General features: G+C 42.0%; 1 protein-coding gene across 9 annotated transcripts in view; it reads left to right on the top strand.

The window, feature by feature from the left end:
• Nucleotides 1-14,288, top strand: part of LOC113825654 (uncharacterized) — a 22,828-nt gene extending 8,540 nt beyond the window's left edge. For 7 of the 9 annotated variants that reach the window (XM_027378502.2, XM_027378500.2, XM_070139114.1 and 4 more), the window contains 3 exons: nt 429-515; nt 938-1,027; nt 5,136-14,288. In XM_027378502.2, coding sequence (XP_027234303.2) covers nt 960-1,027; nt 5,136-12,699 — 7,632 coding nt within the window. In that variant the 5' untranslated portion in view covers nt 429-515; nt 938-959 and the 3' untranslated portion in view covers nt 12,700-14,288. Of the gene's footprint in view, nt 1-98; nt 120-428; nt 516-937; nt 1,091-5,135 lie in introns of those variants that run through there. The other 2 variants (XM_027378505.2, XM_027378506.2) reach the window with 2 other exon arrangements.
• The last annotated feature ends 712 nt before the right edge of the window (nt 14,289-15,000 follow it).

Below are 15,000 nucleotides of genomic sequence, written 5' to 3'. Positions count from 1 at the left end.
TGTTCATATTCTTGACAGTGTTAGTATATCATGCTGGAATTGATTTTAATTTGTTTTGTTGTTATAGAATCATTATTCTTTGTAAGAGCTGACTGAGAATTCACCAAATAGGTTTTCTTGTATGTATTATACTCTGAAGTTTTATATTTTTAATCATGATAATTGGTAATAAGAACAAATTATTACCTTAGTCTAGTTAAATTATCAGTCATGTAAATGACTTGTAGTGATGTAAAAGAAAAAATTATATCCTGCCTGATTCTTGATGTTTAGATATATATCTGTCACTGCTAATGTAACATATTTATATATAATGAGATTTATCAAAAGATACTTGAAAATCAGATTCATTGGAAGAAATATTATAAAAAGCAGTTGTTGATCTTATTTATGGTTTGTATTAGTAATTTCTCTCTCTCTCTTTACAGTACAGCAGTGTGCCAGATTATCCGTAAATATTACGTGGTTGAACAGCAATAAGAGCCAATGCCTAATCTTCACTACATATCATAACTGTAAGTTTTTCTTCTGTCTTTTCTTTCTTTTACATTTTTCTTTGTAGTTTGCAGATTTATCTCTTTGGGTTGAGTGTAGTGTAAGTAGCACTCAAATCTTTAAACAGAGGTGGAAGATTGTTTCAATAGGTGACACAACAGTTTGTTGATGTTCTTGTAACCTGACTGACCCAAATAAACAGGGCTGATCCCAAAGTGTATTATGCAAAGCAAATAATGTTTTAGATTATGTTTCAAATCAAGAAACAACCTAATTTATAGACAAATAAATCATAAAGGAACCAATATTCATGTATGCTGAAAAGGAAAAAATTACTGACCCAATTTATGTGCTTTTGTTTGGCTTTCTTTGTTTCTTTGACAAAAGATCTTCCTCTTGATTGGTAGTAATAAAATAATTGATAGGTTTCTTCTCTTTAAAGGTACATAGTCAAATTGCCAGCAATGGATCACAGCTATGTTAGTCGGCAGATACCTCCAGTAGACCAGGAAGCGGCCAGCAGTATACCACGGCAAGTATGAGCCTGGATTTTTGTCCACGGCTCACTGTAACGGGAATTGAGGGCATTATCTCGGTATTATTATTGTTATTTATTTTTATCTCTATTAATTTTTTTTTTTCAGCATTAGTTCATTGCTATTGTGAAACCATTGGCTCTGGGTGCTTCGCTACCCATACATTGCCCAAAATCCAGGCATTAAGTGTACTTGATTGGTGACTCTCCTGGGTGTGTGGCTTATAGGCTCGATGCACACGATCATCTGGGTTAAGTTCAAGGACTTCATACCTCTCCTTTATAATTTTTTCTCTCTCTCTCTCTCTCTCTCTCTCTCTCTCTCTCTCTCTCTCTCTCTCTCTCTCTCTCTCTCTCTCTCTCTCTCTCTCTCTCTCTCTCTCTCTCTCTCTCTCTCTCTCTCTCTCTCTCTCTCTCTCTCTCTCTCTCTCCTCTCTCTCTCTCTCTCTCTCTCTCTCTCTCTCTCCTCTCTCTCTCTCTCTCCTCTCTCTCTCTCTCTCTCTCTCTCTCTCTCTCCCTCTCCTCTCTCCCTCTCCCTCTCCCTCTCTCTCCTTCCCTCTCCCTCCCTCCCTCCCTTCCCTCTCTCTCCTCCCTCCTCCCTTCCTCCCTCCCTCCCTCCCTCCCTCCCCCCCTCACACCCTCCCTCCCTCCCACTCTCTCTCTCTCTCTCTCTCTCTCTCTCTCTCTCTCTCTCTCTCTCTCTCTCTCTCTCTCTCTCTCTCTCTCTCTCTCTCTCTCTCTCTCTCTCTCTCTCTCTCTCTCTCCCCCTCCCTCCCTCCCTCCCTCCCTCCCTCCCTCCCTCCCCCCCATTTTCTTGTCTATATTTGTCACTTGACTTATTATAAAAAATGTAAAAAAGATAACCATGCACAGACTCCCTATCATCTCTCTATGCAATTACAATAACAATAAGTGACATTTTATTATTTGTATTTTCTTATAAAATCACACAATTCAATTTTCTATAATACACCCTGTTCTTCTGGTCAAAGTGGGTGGGAATAGGAGCCACAAGATGGAAATAGTGGTCCTCATGGAGCTGGCGCTCTTCCAGTCATGGCTCATGAATGGTACAGACAACAGCAAAAGCAGTGATGCTTCACCAGACCTGGCTTGGAGAGATCTTGCCCTTCTTGCCCTGAAAGGTAGCCCACGTTCAAACAACTAAGAAATAGGAAAAGGGGGTAGAAGAAAGGGGTGATCTGGATTCGTTAGGCGAAGCAAGGAGTGAGTGTTCTGCTGTTTCAGTCCCGTCCTATCAAGGCTAGTGTCCGCACCCCCCCCCCCCTCTCTCTCACACATACACACACAGTGTGTGACTGTACCTGTTCTTACGCCTTCGTTTGTTATTTTAGCATCTGGCGTCCAACATCTTGTCGGTGCCCCCCCCCCCCCTATTGAAATATTGTCACGAGTATTATTCTAAATATCGGATCCAAGGGATATAAGATGGAGGAGGGTGAGAGACAGAGTAGCTGCTTAGGATAATGCAGAGCCATATATTAATATGTGGCATTGGGATACTGCTAACAAAGGATATTAACAACAATGTTGAAGGGTTTTTTACATAGAAAATATAAGGTATTAGAATAAAACAAAGTGATAAGATTTCATGATAATTCTTTTCAAAATATTCAACGATAGCTTATTTCTTAGGGCAGGTCTCCAATATATCCATCAAATCAACAACTAAACAGGAATAAAATCTCTCTCTCTCTCTCTCTCTCTCTCTCTCTCTCTCTCTCTCTCTCTCTCTCTCTCTCTCTCTCTCTCTCTCTCTCTCTCTCTCTCTCTCTCTCTCTCTCTTTCTCTCTCTTTCTCTCTCTCTCTCCATGTATATTTTAGTTATTATTTTATTATTGCACTTCTTTGCCTGATTTCCGTAGTATCCCTCCTTTCTCACATTCAAACCATCCTATGTCCTGGTTGTTTGAACTTGAGCCTCCTTATAGGGGAAGGTCATCTCTGTGAACCAGGTCTGGCGAGGTGTCACATTTCACACTTGTTTACTAGTGGAAATCATGCAAGACCCCTTCCTTAACCCATTAACGCCGGTATATTTTGAAGCCGAAAATAAAAGATTCCGGGTGGCTACAAAATCGGCGCGCGGGGCTGACCTGGACTCTAACCACATGCCGGCCACAGCCCACTGCTGCGTCGGAGTGCGAGCCCCGATACAGCGTCACACTGGCGGGATGCCCGCAATGTTTATTTTTTTGGGTGTCTCATATGTGGGACACCTGTCGTTAGTGGGTTAATACACACTATGTCTAATCATTCTTTGTGCACTTGTAGCAAGTCATTCCCTTCACCTTGGCCTTCAGCAGAAATTCTCTAGATGTCATGTTCCTGCCACCCTGGCCTACAGCCATATTTTTTAATGATGGTATTTTCATGTCACCTGGTCCTCTAGCAAATTTTTAAGAATACTTATTTGGTATGCCTACTGCAAAAGTATTTTAAAAATTTCACATATGCGAAGCTGGGATCCTCTAAATGACTAAATCATTAGAAAGAGGTTTAATTTAGATGAAATAAGTGTGCACACCTTCTGAATGTTCTTGTGTAACTAGCTTCATAAGTGGCTACCAAGCCTATGCGTGGGTTGCCAACTGCTCTCCACTCTCCCAGACCAACACACATTTAGCTAAACTCTGGTCTAACAGGATTTCAGTAGACATTTACCTTTATTTTATTCACATAGAGAGTCCCAACTTGTGTGAAGTTCAAAGACTCCTTAGGACCTTAGGAGTATTTCTAGATGTTATACGAACATTTAGAGCCAAGTTTTGAACAATGTTATATTTAAACTATATCTCCCAGTTACAGAGTGGGCCATTAAGGAATCAGTATAATCTTTAATAAAAACTGCTATTGTAAGAGAGGAAGTGATTGCCAGGATAGTGTCAAAGCCTTTTGCCCATGTGCTGGGATGATTATGACATACATGCCATGTCCACTCTGATTTCAGTGTGTTAGTTGTATGTAAACATAGATGTTATTAGTCTTACCTAACTACCCTGCATACCCATTTCCTTGATTTTTAGAAAGATCAAATTTATTTGTGGCTGTTAGTATTTTGATATTATTATGATTATTATAGCATTAACAGTGTGAATAACATTGTTGATATTAACCCATTAGATTGGGGTAATGTAACCATCATCTAAAAAGAAAAATTGGCAGAGAGCTGGGTGACAATATACTGTCATGGAAAAAGTGGCTGAAGGTTGGGATGATGGGAATGACTCGCTATGTGTGCACAAAGCTCTTGGGGAAAGATTAGACTTGGTAGGCGTTTAGAAAGGGGCTCTTGCTTTATTTCCACTGCAAGCGAAAAGAATGCAACATCTGTGAGCCATGGCTGGAAGAGCACTGGCCCCAGGAAGGATATTACTTCCATACTCAGGATCCTATTCCTTCTCACTGTGACTGGCAAAGCAGGATGTGTTATAGAAAATTGATCAACATGAAAATAAACTGATTAACATGAAAAAAAAAAAAAAAAAAAAAAATACACCAATGATAAATAATACGTTTTAACTTCTTGATACATCATATCAAGTTATAAATGTAAAGTGGCAGAAATAGAAAAAGTCCTATACTGAAAAGGGGGATGATAACATTATAAAGGGGAGGCTAAGTTTCTTGACACTGCACTCGAAGTGTACCTGTGGGCCATGCCCACAAGCCACACCTCTAGGAGAGTTTCCTCTCAAGTATGCCTAAAGTCTGAATTTTAGGCCATGTGTGGGCAGTAAGGCTTTGTGATCCATTGGATATTGTGGAGCCATCTGTATGTAACAAATATTTCAACTTAAAGATTGCAAAATTGATACATGTTGAGAGGGTCAGGCATATGACAATGTTTAAGAATTGAGAGTAAATTTACAGCACTTGTATCAAGTGAGAACTACTTAAATTGATTGAATGACATAATAGTTTTAGAATGGCAGACTTGTTAAAAAGAATTGTTAATTAGTAATCAGATGAGATTTGATAAAGAATTAATTAATACCATGGATTGCCATAGATTTTTAAATGCTTCAGTTAGAATGGATCACCAAGTAAAAGCATGATCTAATGATATGTTAATCCATTTCAGGTCGCCTGTCGGTCGGCGTGCTGGTCGGCCCCGCAGTGTGTCTGAATCTGGTCATAGTCAGTCATCGGGGTCAGATGTGTCTGCCAGGCTAGCCCTTCTGGCCACACCTGGGAGAACAGCCAGCAACAATCTGCACGATGCCCAAAGTATGCGCACAGAAAGGCCAAGGAAGTCCAGACACTCCAGCGGCAAGGCCCATGGAGGGGGTCGTGGGGGAAGAGAGGGCCGATCTCCCTATCAGGAGGGGGGCCAGTCCAGGAAGCTTCTGCTCCCACCAACTTCAGCTGGGTCTGGGGATGAGGATGATGTGGGTGAGGCCAGGAAGCCCCGTCCTCCTCCCCTGCCTGACATCATGCATGACTGGGAGATCATTGTCAAGTCTCTGAAGGCAAATGAGCGCAGAGAGAAACAGGAAGTGAGCAAGGGATCCTCAACAAGTGGGGAAACCAAGTCTGCGAGGCAAAGGCGTCAGGAGTCAAGATCCACTGAGGAGCCTGTGTCCACTAACCGCAAGCTGGACTTCTCGGGTGAACAGAGGGTTCTTCCTGCTGAAGCCTCAAAGCCTTCCAACAGTACATTTGAAGCTGACAGTGACAAGGAAAATTCCAGACTGACTGAGAAACCAGCGGCATCATGTCCTGACAGTACTGAAGACAACAATGACAATCAGATACAGCCTCCAGTTCCTGCTGCATCACCAGGGGAAATGAGTGACAGTAGTAGTGAACAAAACTCACAAACAACTGATTTATTGGGGAATTTAAATAGTGATGTTGAAAAGCAAAAAGTGGGTAATATTAATATTGTCAATAAGAAATCTACCAAGTCCTCAGCAGACAGAAGAACAGAGGGGGAATCGGATGAGTGTGATGAAGAAAAAAGTAAAAGTGGTGAAAGAACTCCAAGAAAAGGTGAGGACAGGTTGAAAAGGGGAGGTAAACAAAACACTCCAAAAATATCCATGGGTCGAGGGAATACCGTGGACAGTGTTTCACCCAGTGATTCAGAGGGCCGAAGCCAGGGCAGTTACCCAGTGCGGAGACTATCAAAGTCTTTTCACCAGGAGGAAGTGTCTGCAAGTCCTGTAGGAAAAAGGAAGACCAGTGTAGATGGATCCAAAGAGGATATTTGTGTAAAGAATACTGAAGAATCTACTAAGTCCATTACTAATGATAGTAGAAGGACAAGTAGTGATAGTGTAGTTAGTAATATGACTGAAGATGATAGAAGTGATAAGAAAGGTGCAGTTGAAAATAATACAACATTTAAGCCCAGTGAATTGGTAGAAGATTTCAGTGACCTGTCAAAAGTATCCCATAAAAAGAAGAGACAAAGAACAGGTGAATCTATGTCACCACAGCAATCACAGAAAGATGAGGTGAAAGACAGCCAGAAAGTAATATCAGAAACTAAGAGATGTGAAGAAGGGAGTGAAGAAAAGGTTAAGAACATAGATAAGGAAGGAGATATAGGTGTTCAATCACTGCCATTGTTAACAAGACGTAAAAGTAATTTTGATAATGATAAACAAGTGATGCACAATACAGAAAATGGCTATGAGACTAAAGGGAATAAGCATAAGTCATCTGAAGAGGGAACATCCACACAGGCAGAGGAGAACACAAAAAGCATAGAGATGAAAGCTGAAAAAGCAATAGCAAATGAAGAAGGAGAGGTGGAAGACGAAAAGTTCTTGGGTTTCAGTCAGGAAACAGAAAGTCAGATTTGTGCAGATGCAGTTAAAGAGAATTGTGTCATTGAAGAAAAGAGGAAAAGTGAATGTGATCTAGAGATCACAATAGCAGAATTGAACTCACAAAATAAAAGTGACTTGAATGAAGTTGCTATTCAAAATAGGGAACAGGTAGAACTTGCTCTTAAAAGGGAACAGTTTATGGAAGGTACAATTGGGGGTAAGACAATCATTAGCCAGGAAGACTTTGAACACTTATTTGGCTCAGCTGAGGAGGATGATCGCTTCACCTGCAACTTTGAAGGATTTCAGAGCATTGTCAGTAAAGATGGCTGGCTGGTGAATGACTCCATGGAAGATGAAGTCAATGATGAGTCCTTTGAGGGTTTTACATCAGAGGGAGTCCAAAACTTACTTGAAAATAAAAAAGTTTGCACAGAGAGCTGTACTGTGCCAGGTGCTGGAGAACTGGAAGTTAGAACTGTTATCAGAAATGCTTGTCATGCTTGCCAGTTAGTATTTGACAGTCCCCAAGAGTGGCAGCAACACCATCGTATTGGGCACAAAAGAATATATGAATGTGTCTTTGATGAAGGCTACTGCAAGGAGAGTAAAGGAGCAGTTCAGTACCATGCACACTTGTGGGAACATCATGGAGCTCTAGTCAAAAAGATGTTGGAAGATCTAGCTAATGATGTGGCAATGTCCAGTCTGGCAGGTTCTCCCTCTACTTGTGCCCAGCCATGCAGAGTCTGCCTTTGTCTGTTATCACAACCAACATGTCAGTTACATGAACTGCTTGTGCATGGCCTTGGTTCCTCCATGTTACCTCTAGGCTCCTCTTCTCTGCAGGCAACAGTGTGGTGGACAGGCCGGGGTCTTGCATGGACATGTCATCAGTGCTGTTCATCTTCAGGCAACCAGAATGCACAGTACTTTCTAATGACATGTGCACCCCATGCATTTCCAAAGATACTGGCCAATCATCGTGTTAATGTTCATCTTCTGGCTGATACTTTGTTACATGGATGGTGGCTACTGCTTCAGCTGCTGTTGACCCTACCCCCAGCTGCTCGGTCATCTATGGCAACCATGTTGGTGTTAGGGTTACAAAATAATCCCCTATTTGCATCCTGCTTGCTATGCAAGCGTTCCTTAGCATTTATTGTCAGTCCCCAATTGGACAAGCCAAGGGGGTTATGTAAGGCCTGCAATGCTGTAGTGAAAGAGAGCAATGCCTGTTGGTACCACTGTGGTTTCTCCCAGCCCTCAAGCCAGAGTGCACTTGCAGCCCACCTCATGGCTCACCATAAGAAGGAGTTAGCAGGGGGATGGTGTGTTCTCTGTGGCCAGTGGTCGCACTCACTGCTGTCACATGTGTTTGGCCATTCTTTTCTCAAGGTGAATACATTACACTTCCCATGCCACTTTTGCCATGATGCTCTGGTAGGGCAAGATTTCCTTTCATGGGTGGTTCACTCATGGACAACGCATGTGTTCCCTTGCCCATTCCCCACATGCATCATGAACCATGGTGAGGGGCAAGATGACAAAATGAAAGGAAGGACAGTCCTTGCCACGGCAGATCTTCTGTTATCACATATCAAAACTAATCATCTTCCGGGAGATGGAGCACTGTCCTTGGATGAAGTCAGCGTGATTCTGCAGTGGATTCGAGGAGGGCAGGGAGGGCTGCTCATGTCTCAAGATGCCCTCAAGTTAGACTCATCCTGGCACAGTCACACAGGTGAAATATTTTCTTTAGTTCACTCAGGTCACCATCTAAGGCCTGCCTTCCCTGTTAAGGTTTGGATAACTTGTGTTGTGTGTGGATGCTCAACAACCCTGAAACTTCGTTATCTTGATTCTCACCCATCACCCGTGTGTCTCCACTGCCACCTTGGGATACAGCGTTGTCAGTCTGGCCCTCCTTGGCGTTGTCCTGTCCATCATTGCAATGTCACTTCACAACATTCAAGCCTTCTCTACACACACATTATGGAGTCCCCAAAACATAGACAGACCTTAAAACCAAACCTGAAATATTCAAAACTCCCTGGTAAATGCCCAAAATGTGAGTTAAGTGAGGTTTTCAAGGACCGACTGTCACTCTTTTGTCATCAGATTCTTTCACATACTCTTGCCTGCTTGGCTTGCCCTGCCCATGCCATCACAGATGCTTCACTGCAGCAGCACCGCACCACCTGCCATGGTCTGCGCTCTTGGGATGCTCTCTGGACCCGGCTGAAGCACAAGCAGCAACAGAAGTCTTCTCAACTTGGCCAGATGAGTGAGGTGGATGGAAGCGTGATGCTGGTGGGCATTGGGCAGCATGGTGGCATCATTGCCAAGTGTGATCCATCTATGAGCATATCCTCTCTGATGGAGACCTCTCCTATTCTGAGCCAAGAGACAGTGGAGCCAGAGACTCGCAGCATTCAGGAGCAGGTGGAGGAGAGGATGGCATGTGAGGATGAGGAGGCTGCCCAAGGTTGGTGTGGCTCCCTGTGCACAGTGTCCATGTCACCTCACAAGTCAACCACACCCACCACTGACCATGGGTCACCAGCCACTACAAAGAAGGAGCTGAATACAGTCACAGAAGATGCAAAGGCTCTGAAAAATCAAAAGCTGAAATGCAATGCAGAGAATCCTGAAATGCCTGATACAACTAAGAAAGAGACAGAGGAAAATGCAAGCAGAGTGATTGCTCCACCTGTGACCTCATTTGAGGATGAAGCATGTAAAGGTGATGAGATAAATGATGACAGTGAAGAAGACAGTGGGAGTGAGCCACCCTTGCAAATTGATACTGCTGCAGCCTCACCCAGCTCACCTAGAGAGTCTTATCCTCATAGTCCCACCTCCAACATCTCCAGTCCACCCAGCTACCATATAGCCCCTAATGTGGAAACTGCTACCAAACCAAGTGAAGTTAATGCTGATTCTGTATCTACCTCAAAAGCTGAAGTTAGCAGTGTAGCTAAAGCTAAGGTAGTAGCAACAAAAACTGCCAAGGATAAGAAGGCTAATAAAGATGGAAGCACACCAACTTTTGAGCTGGTTGATGCATTAAACAGTGTTGTGGCGCACACAATCCGCACCATGACAGAGGCCATCACAGAACAGCTGCAACAAACCAATGATGTAAGTAAATCCAAAACACCTGTTGAGCAAGCCACTCCCAAACCAGACCCAGGATCACAAGCTATTCAGGAGATAGAAAATATCCCCAAGAAGAAGGGTAACATCAAAGAGAAGGTGGGAAGGAGAGGTGAGCCAAAACCACCACCCAAAGGACTGGGAGAGAATGCAGATATTGATGAAGCTTCAGTGGCAGAAAATATTTTACAGGACCTGAATGACAAATTTAATGGTCAGTGTGTGGGATGTGGTGTGAGTGTGCTGCTCCCTCGCCTTAGTGATCATGTGAAGGAGGCTCACCCACAAGCTCAGGTAAATTGTACATGTGGAGGGTTTCAAGGTGCTCTCAATGAGTTCCTGGTCCACTCCTTCCACTTATCTCACTTGCCCAGTGAAGCACGACCCATTGTTTTAGCTACACCAGATGGAGTGCAAAAGACAATGGTGGTGCTTGAAGCAAGAACTTCCCCACCATCAATGGGCTACACTTACCCTTGTTTCAAATGTGGGAAGAGGTTTAAGCAAGAAAAGTCCAGACAACTCCATTATAACCTCTGTAAACTCGAGAAAAAGTTTGAATGTGATGTTTGTGGAGAAAAGTTTGTGCGTGATCATCATCTTGTAAAACACAAAGAGTGGAAGCACAACCCACAGACTTGTCCACACTGTGGGAAATGTTTCACTTCAGAAGTTTCCCTTACCCAGCATGTCCTCCACATACACAAGAAACAGTTAACTCACAAGTGTGAGCATTGTGGTGACAGGTTCAGTACCCGTTCGAGATTGCGAGTACACGTACGAATTCACACAGGAGAACGACCACACAGTTGTCAGCGGTGTCCCAAATCTTTTGTGTCCAGAAACCTTCTAGCAAAGCATCTTGCCTCTGATCACCAAACTGCTAATTACCAGTCTGACTCCAGTGAAGACCTGAGCAAGTACAAAAGTCGCAAACACAGGTCTTCCGTTGACAGACCCCCTGTGCCAAAGAATGCAAGTGATTCTGAATCAGAGACTTCTGATTGTGAGGGAAATGAGGATAAAGACAGTCGTGTTAACAAGCAGGATGATGATGACAAGGCAGCTGAGGAGGAGTTTCAGACACGGCTTGTGATGCTAGCCATGACAGAATCTGACTTAGAGACCTCAGACTCAGAGAGTGATGTGGCACCAGCATCACAGAAGAGATCTGCAGGTGGGAGGCAGGCAAGCCGGCAACAGAAGGCAGCAGCAGTGACAGTGGCAGCAGCTGCAGTGACAGGAACACAAATAGCAAATAAAGTAGATTCCTTGTCACCATCTCCAGATCCATTGCCAGAACAAGAAGCACAGCTTGAAAGCCATCAACTAGATATACAGAGGAGTCACACTGAACAGAGGAGAAAAAACCTTGTAGACAGCTCTAGTGGAGTTGTAGGTGCCATTGGTGGGGCAGTGGAGGAAAATCAGACTTCACCTGTGGTTCGGGAAGAAATGGCTCAGATCATGGACAGGGCAGTTGGGGTACGCTGTGGGCCATGCCATCAGACTTGGAGTGACTCTGCAGGAAAGCTTCTCCACATGTACCTGGTTCATCCGCAGTTAGTTTTGAATTTAGGTCTTACTTCATGTGCATTTTGTAAATACTCATTTTCTTCAGCAGATGATATCAATGATCATCATTTGGCCTACCATCAGCGGTCAATGCTTCCCAATGGAACATTTCGGTGTCTGTGTGGGCTGGTGTTCCGTGAAGATGGTGCCTACTATTTCCATCTCTACTATGCTCACAAAGCTCAGCGTGCCCTCAATGTTGGTGGTGAGATAGTCTGCCGTGTTTGTGAGGGACGACCTAGGCTAAACAAAATTGTAGATCTAGTTGTGCACTTGAGTGACACACATACCATGTTTGACCATGTACGAGTGAATGATGCCTACATCTGTAATTTTTGCTACAAAGCATTTGAGTCATGGACAGTGCTGAGTCTCCACTTTTTCATGGTACACAAAGCTACAAAGAGTCAGACATTGAGCTATGATTGCCCATACTGTGAGGGTGCATCTCCCTGGCATTCCCTAGAAGCCTTGCAGTACCACTTGGACAATGTGCATCCAGCCAGACACAGGAAGCATAAAGTCCCAGAGAATTCTCTGAGAAGCATTTACATGCCAGCCACTCACAATGATGCTGCCACAACACCAGCACCTGCTGCTGTTAGTAAAAAGAGGAAAAAGGTTATATCCAAAACCAACAATCCAGAAGAGTTGCCCATGAAAAAGAGGAAGAAGATAGGAAGGAAAAAGGCAGTCCCAGACAACATGAGAAGATTAGATGCAGATGAAACCCTTTACTGTATCTGCCAGTGTCCTTATGATGAGGTCTCAGACATGATAGGATGTGACAATCCATCATGTCGCTATCAGTGGTTTCACTTTGAGTGTGTTGGTATCATGGCTGCACCAGAAGGGAATTGGTATTGTCCTGAGTGTACAACTACTCTGAAAACCATTCACAAACCACCAGTAGTGCAGCAACAGCAGCAACAGCCGCTGCAGGAGGAGCACCAACCACATGCCGATCTGTACGAGTACTACAGCAATTATGAAAATGACCAGCAACCTTCACCTGTGGTGACAGTGCAGCGGCAACGTTCCTCCTCTTCTTCATCCTCCTCCTCCTCTTCATCCTCCTCCTCAAGTGACTCCTCCTCCTCCTCCTCAAGCAGTGATTCTAGCAGTGAAAACTAAATAGATATTGAATTAACAGCCAAAATGTGCTACCTGTCTCTCTAACATTAAATTCTGAACATAATTAATCATTCAGAAAGATAATTAATGAGAGAGAAAAATAATAATAGAGAAAAGGGGAAAAAATCCACTGTCTGAACTTCATAAGTTAATAAGTGATTTACCTTTGCTTTCTTGTCATAATTTTGTTGTATTTCTCTTGCCTTATTACACAAATCCCCCTTTCTTTCACTTTCTGTGGGGATTGTCTCCTTCCTGAACTACAAAATTACTTGTTTATCATCTCTGTCCATCGTCCATATAGGACTGGATAGATATGCTTGCTTTGGTAGCAAGGCGTTGCAACTGAAGTACAGTACCTGAGACCTAGAAGCAAAGTTGGCGGTCACTAGCTCCTCCGTCAGTAGTTGCCACATTGGTGACCTCAGTGTGGGGAGTGGTGTGTGAAAAAATTTTCTATATGTACATATTATTGTTATCATTTGTATTGTGATCCAGAAAGTAATTAAATTAAGATAAATCACTAATTATTCACTTCATTCAGATTTTATCAATCCTTTTTTAAATACCTCTGTGACATTAATGATGGTGAAAAGGGAGAGAAAAAAAGGGGGGAAATGTGCCAAATTTGTATTTTCAGTAGTAGGGCCATGGGATAATATTACAGTAGCATACAAAAATGATACTGTATTGTAACAATTTCCCACCTTTTCAGTATTTAAAATTTGATACAGAAAACCCTAAAAAATGGAAACTATCCCAATCTCATGTACAGATTGCACTTATTCCCAAGGATTATTATTATTATTTAATACTAATTATCCATGCCATTTGGGCTGAACTGGGCATCGGAGATATGAAATAAATTTCATATATCTCTTATGTTTTATTTCTGGTGTTGTAGCCACTTCATGAGGAAAAAGTAATTATTGATTTATTTGTAAACTTTTAGAATTTTAGAATACTACTGACCTGTGTAAATACTGTATTCATTCAAAAAGAGAGAATCCTATGTACAAAGTGTATTAGTGATTCATATATGTGATTTAATGTTCATATATTATAGCTAGGGATTGGACAGAAGAGCAAGATTTTATATATAATAGTAATAATAACAATAATAACTGATAAAATTAAAAGCAGTCATCAGCTTTCAGCAGAGAAAGAAAAAGAACAAATATGGAAAGTTTAAAATATGCATTTTGTTACCAGAGAAACTTTAGCTATGTTTAAAATAATTCTCGGTGGTAATTGTGTATTCTGTTAGGAAGTATATGGCAAGTTGTGAGAAATTATTTAAAATTGGGAGGGTTTTAAGTCAGTCATAAAAAAAGTTATCAATAAAATTATCTCTTGAAAATTGAGATACAAAAGGCTTTTGATGAGACATTATGAAGACATGAACTTGTGTGAAGTATGTTCATTATTTCATGTAGAATGATGCCTAGTTTACCAAAGCCTGGAATGGGTGTTTGTGTATGGCATAGCATAAGTGCAAAAGCAATTAAGTAGTCCAGATTTTTTGTTTGCTCTGCATTTTGACTTGGTTTAACAGCATAATAATCTATTAAACCATATTTTTTTGTAAAGTATTGTTTTAATTCTCAACTTTTGTATTACACCTTTTTGTTCTGCATATGTTCTAGTTAAAATTACTGATGTGTATGCTATAGTACTCAAATATGTATCTTCTGATACCTGATACGTGAGTGTATGTTGATAACATGTGGGGGAAGGCCTGGAAGTGTGCTGATGTTAAATGAAAAACTTGCTTGGAAATGATAATTAAAAACAAAAATATATTTATTATTGATATATTGAAGTATGTCTCTTACTATGCAATGTGTGCAGTTTGTTTCCTGGTGTTTTGTGTTAGAACTTCTGGCAGCCTGTTTAGTGACCTTTCTCAGGATGCTTGTGCCTCTTATAATTATTTTTATTTATTTATTTATTTTTTCCTTAAAAGAAAAGACCCTGTAAGTGATACACAAAGATGGTCAAATGCATATACACATGCACACATATATGTATGCATGCAGTTGTATACACGTGTGCATATACACTCGGACTCTTGCTCTCATTTACTTACACACACACACACACACACACACACACACACACACACACACACACACACACACACACACACACACACACACACACACACACACACACACACACACTCGCTCACTCTCACTCTCACTCACTCTCACTCACTCACTCACTCACACTCACTCACTCACACTCACTCTCACTCTCACTCTCACTCTCACTCTCATTCTCTCTCTCTCTCTCTCTCTC

The sequence above is a fragment of the Penaeus vannamei genome, chromosome 25 (assembly GCF_042767895.1).
Source record: "Penaeus vannamei isolate JL-2024 chromosome 25, ASM4276789v1, whole genome shotgun sequence".
Lineage (NCBI taxonomy): Eukaryota > Metazoa > Arthropoda > Malacostraca > Decapoda > Penaeidae > Penaeus > Penaeus vannamei.
Note: the sequence above shows the minus strand (reverse complement) of the source record. Positions and strands in the feature narration are given on the sequence as shown.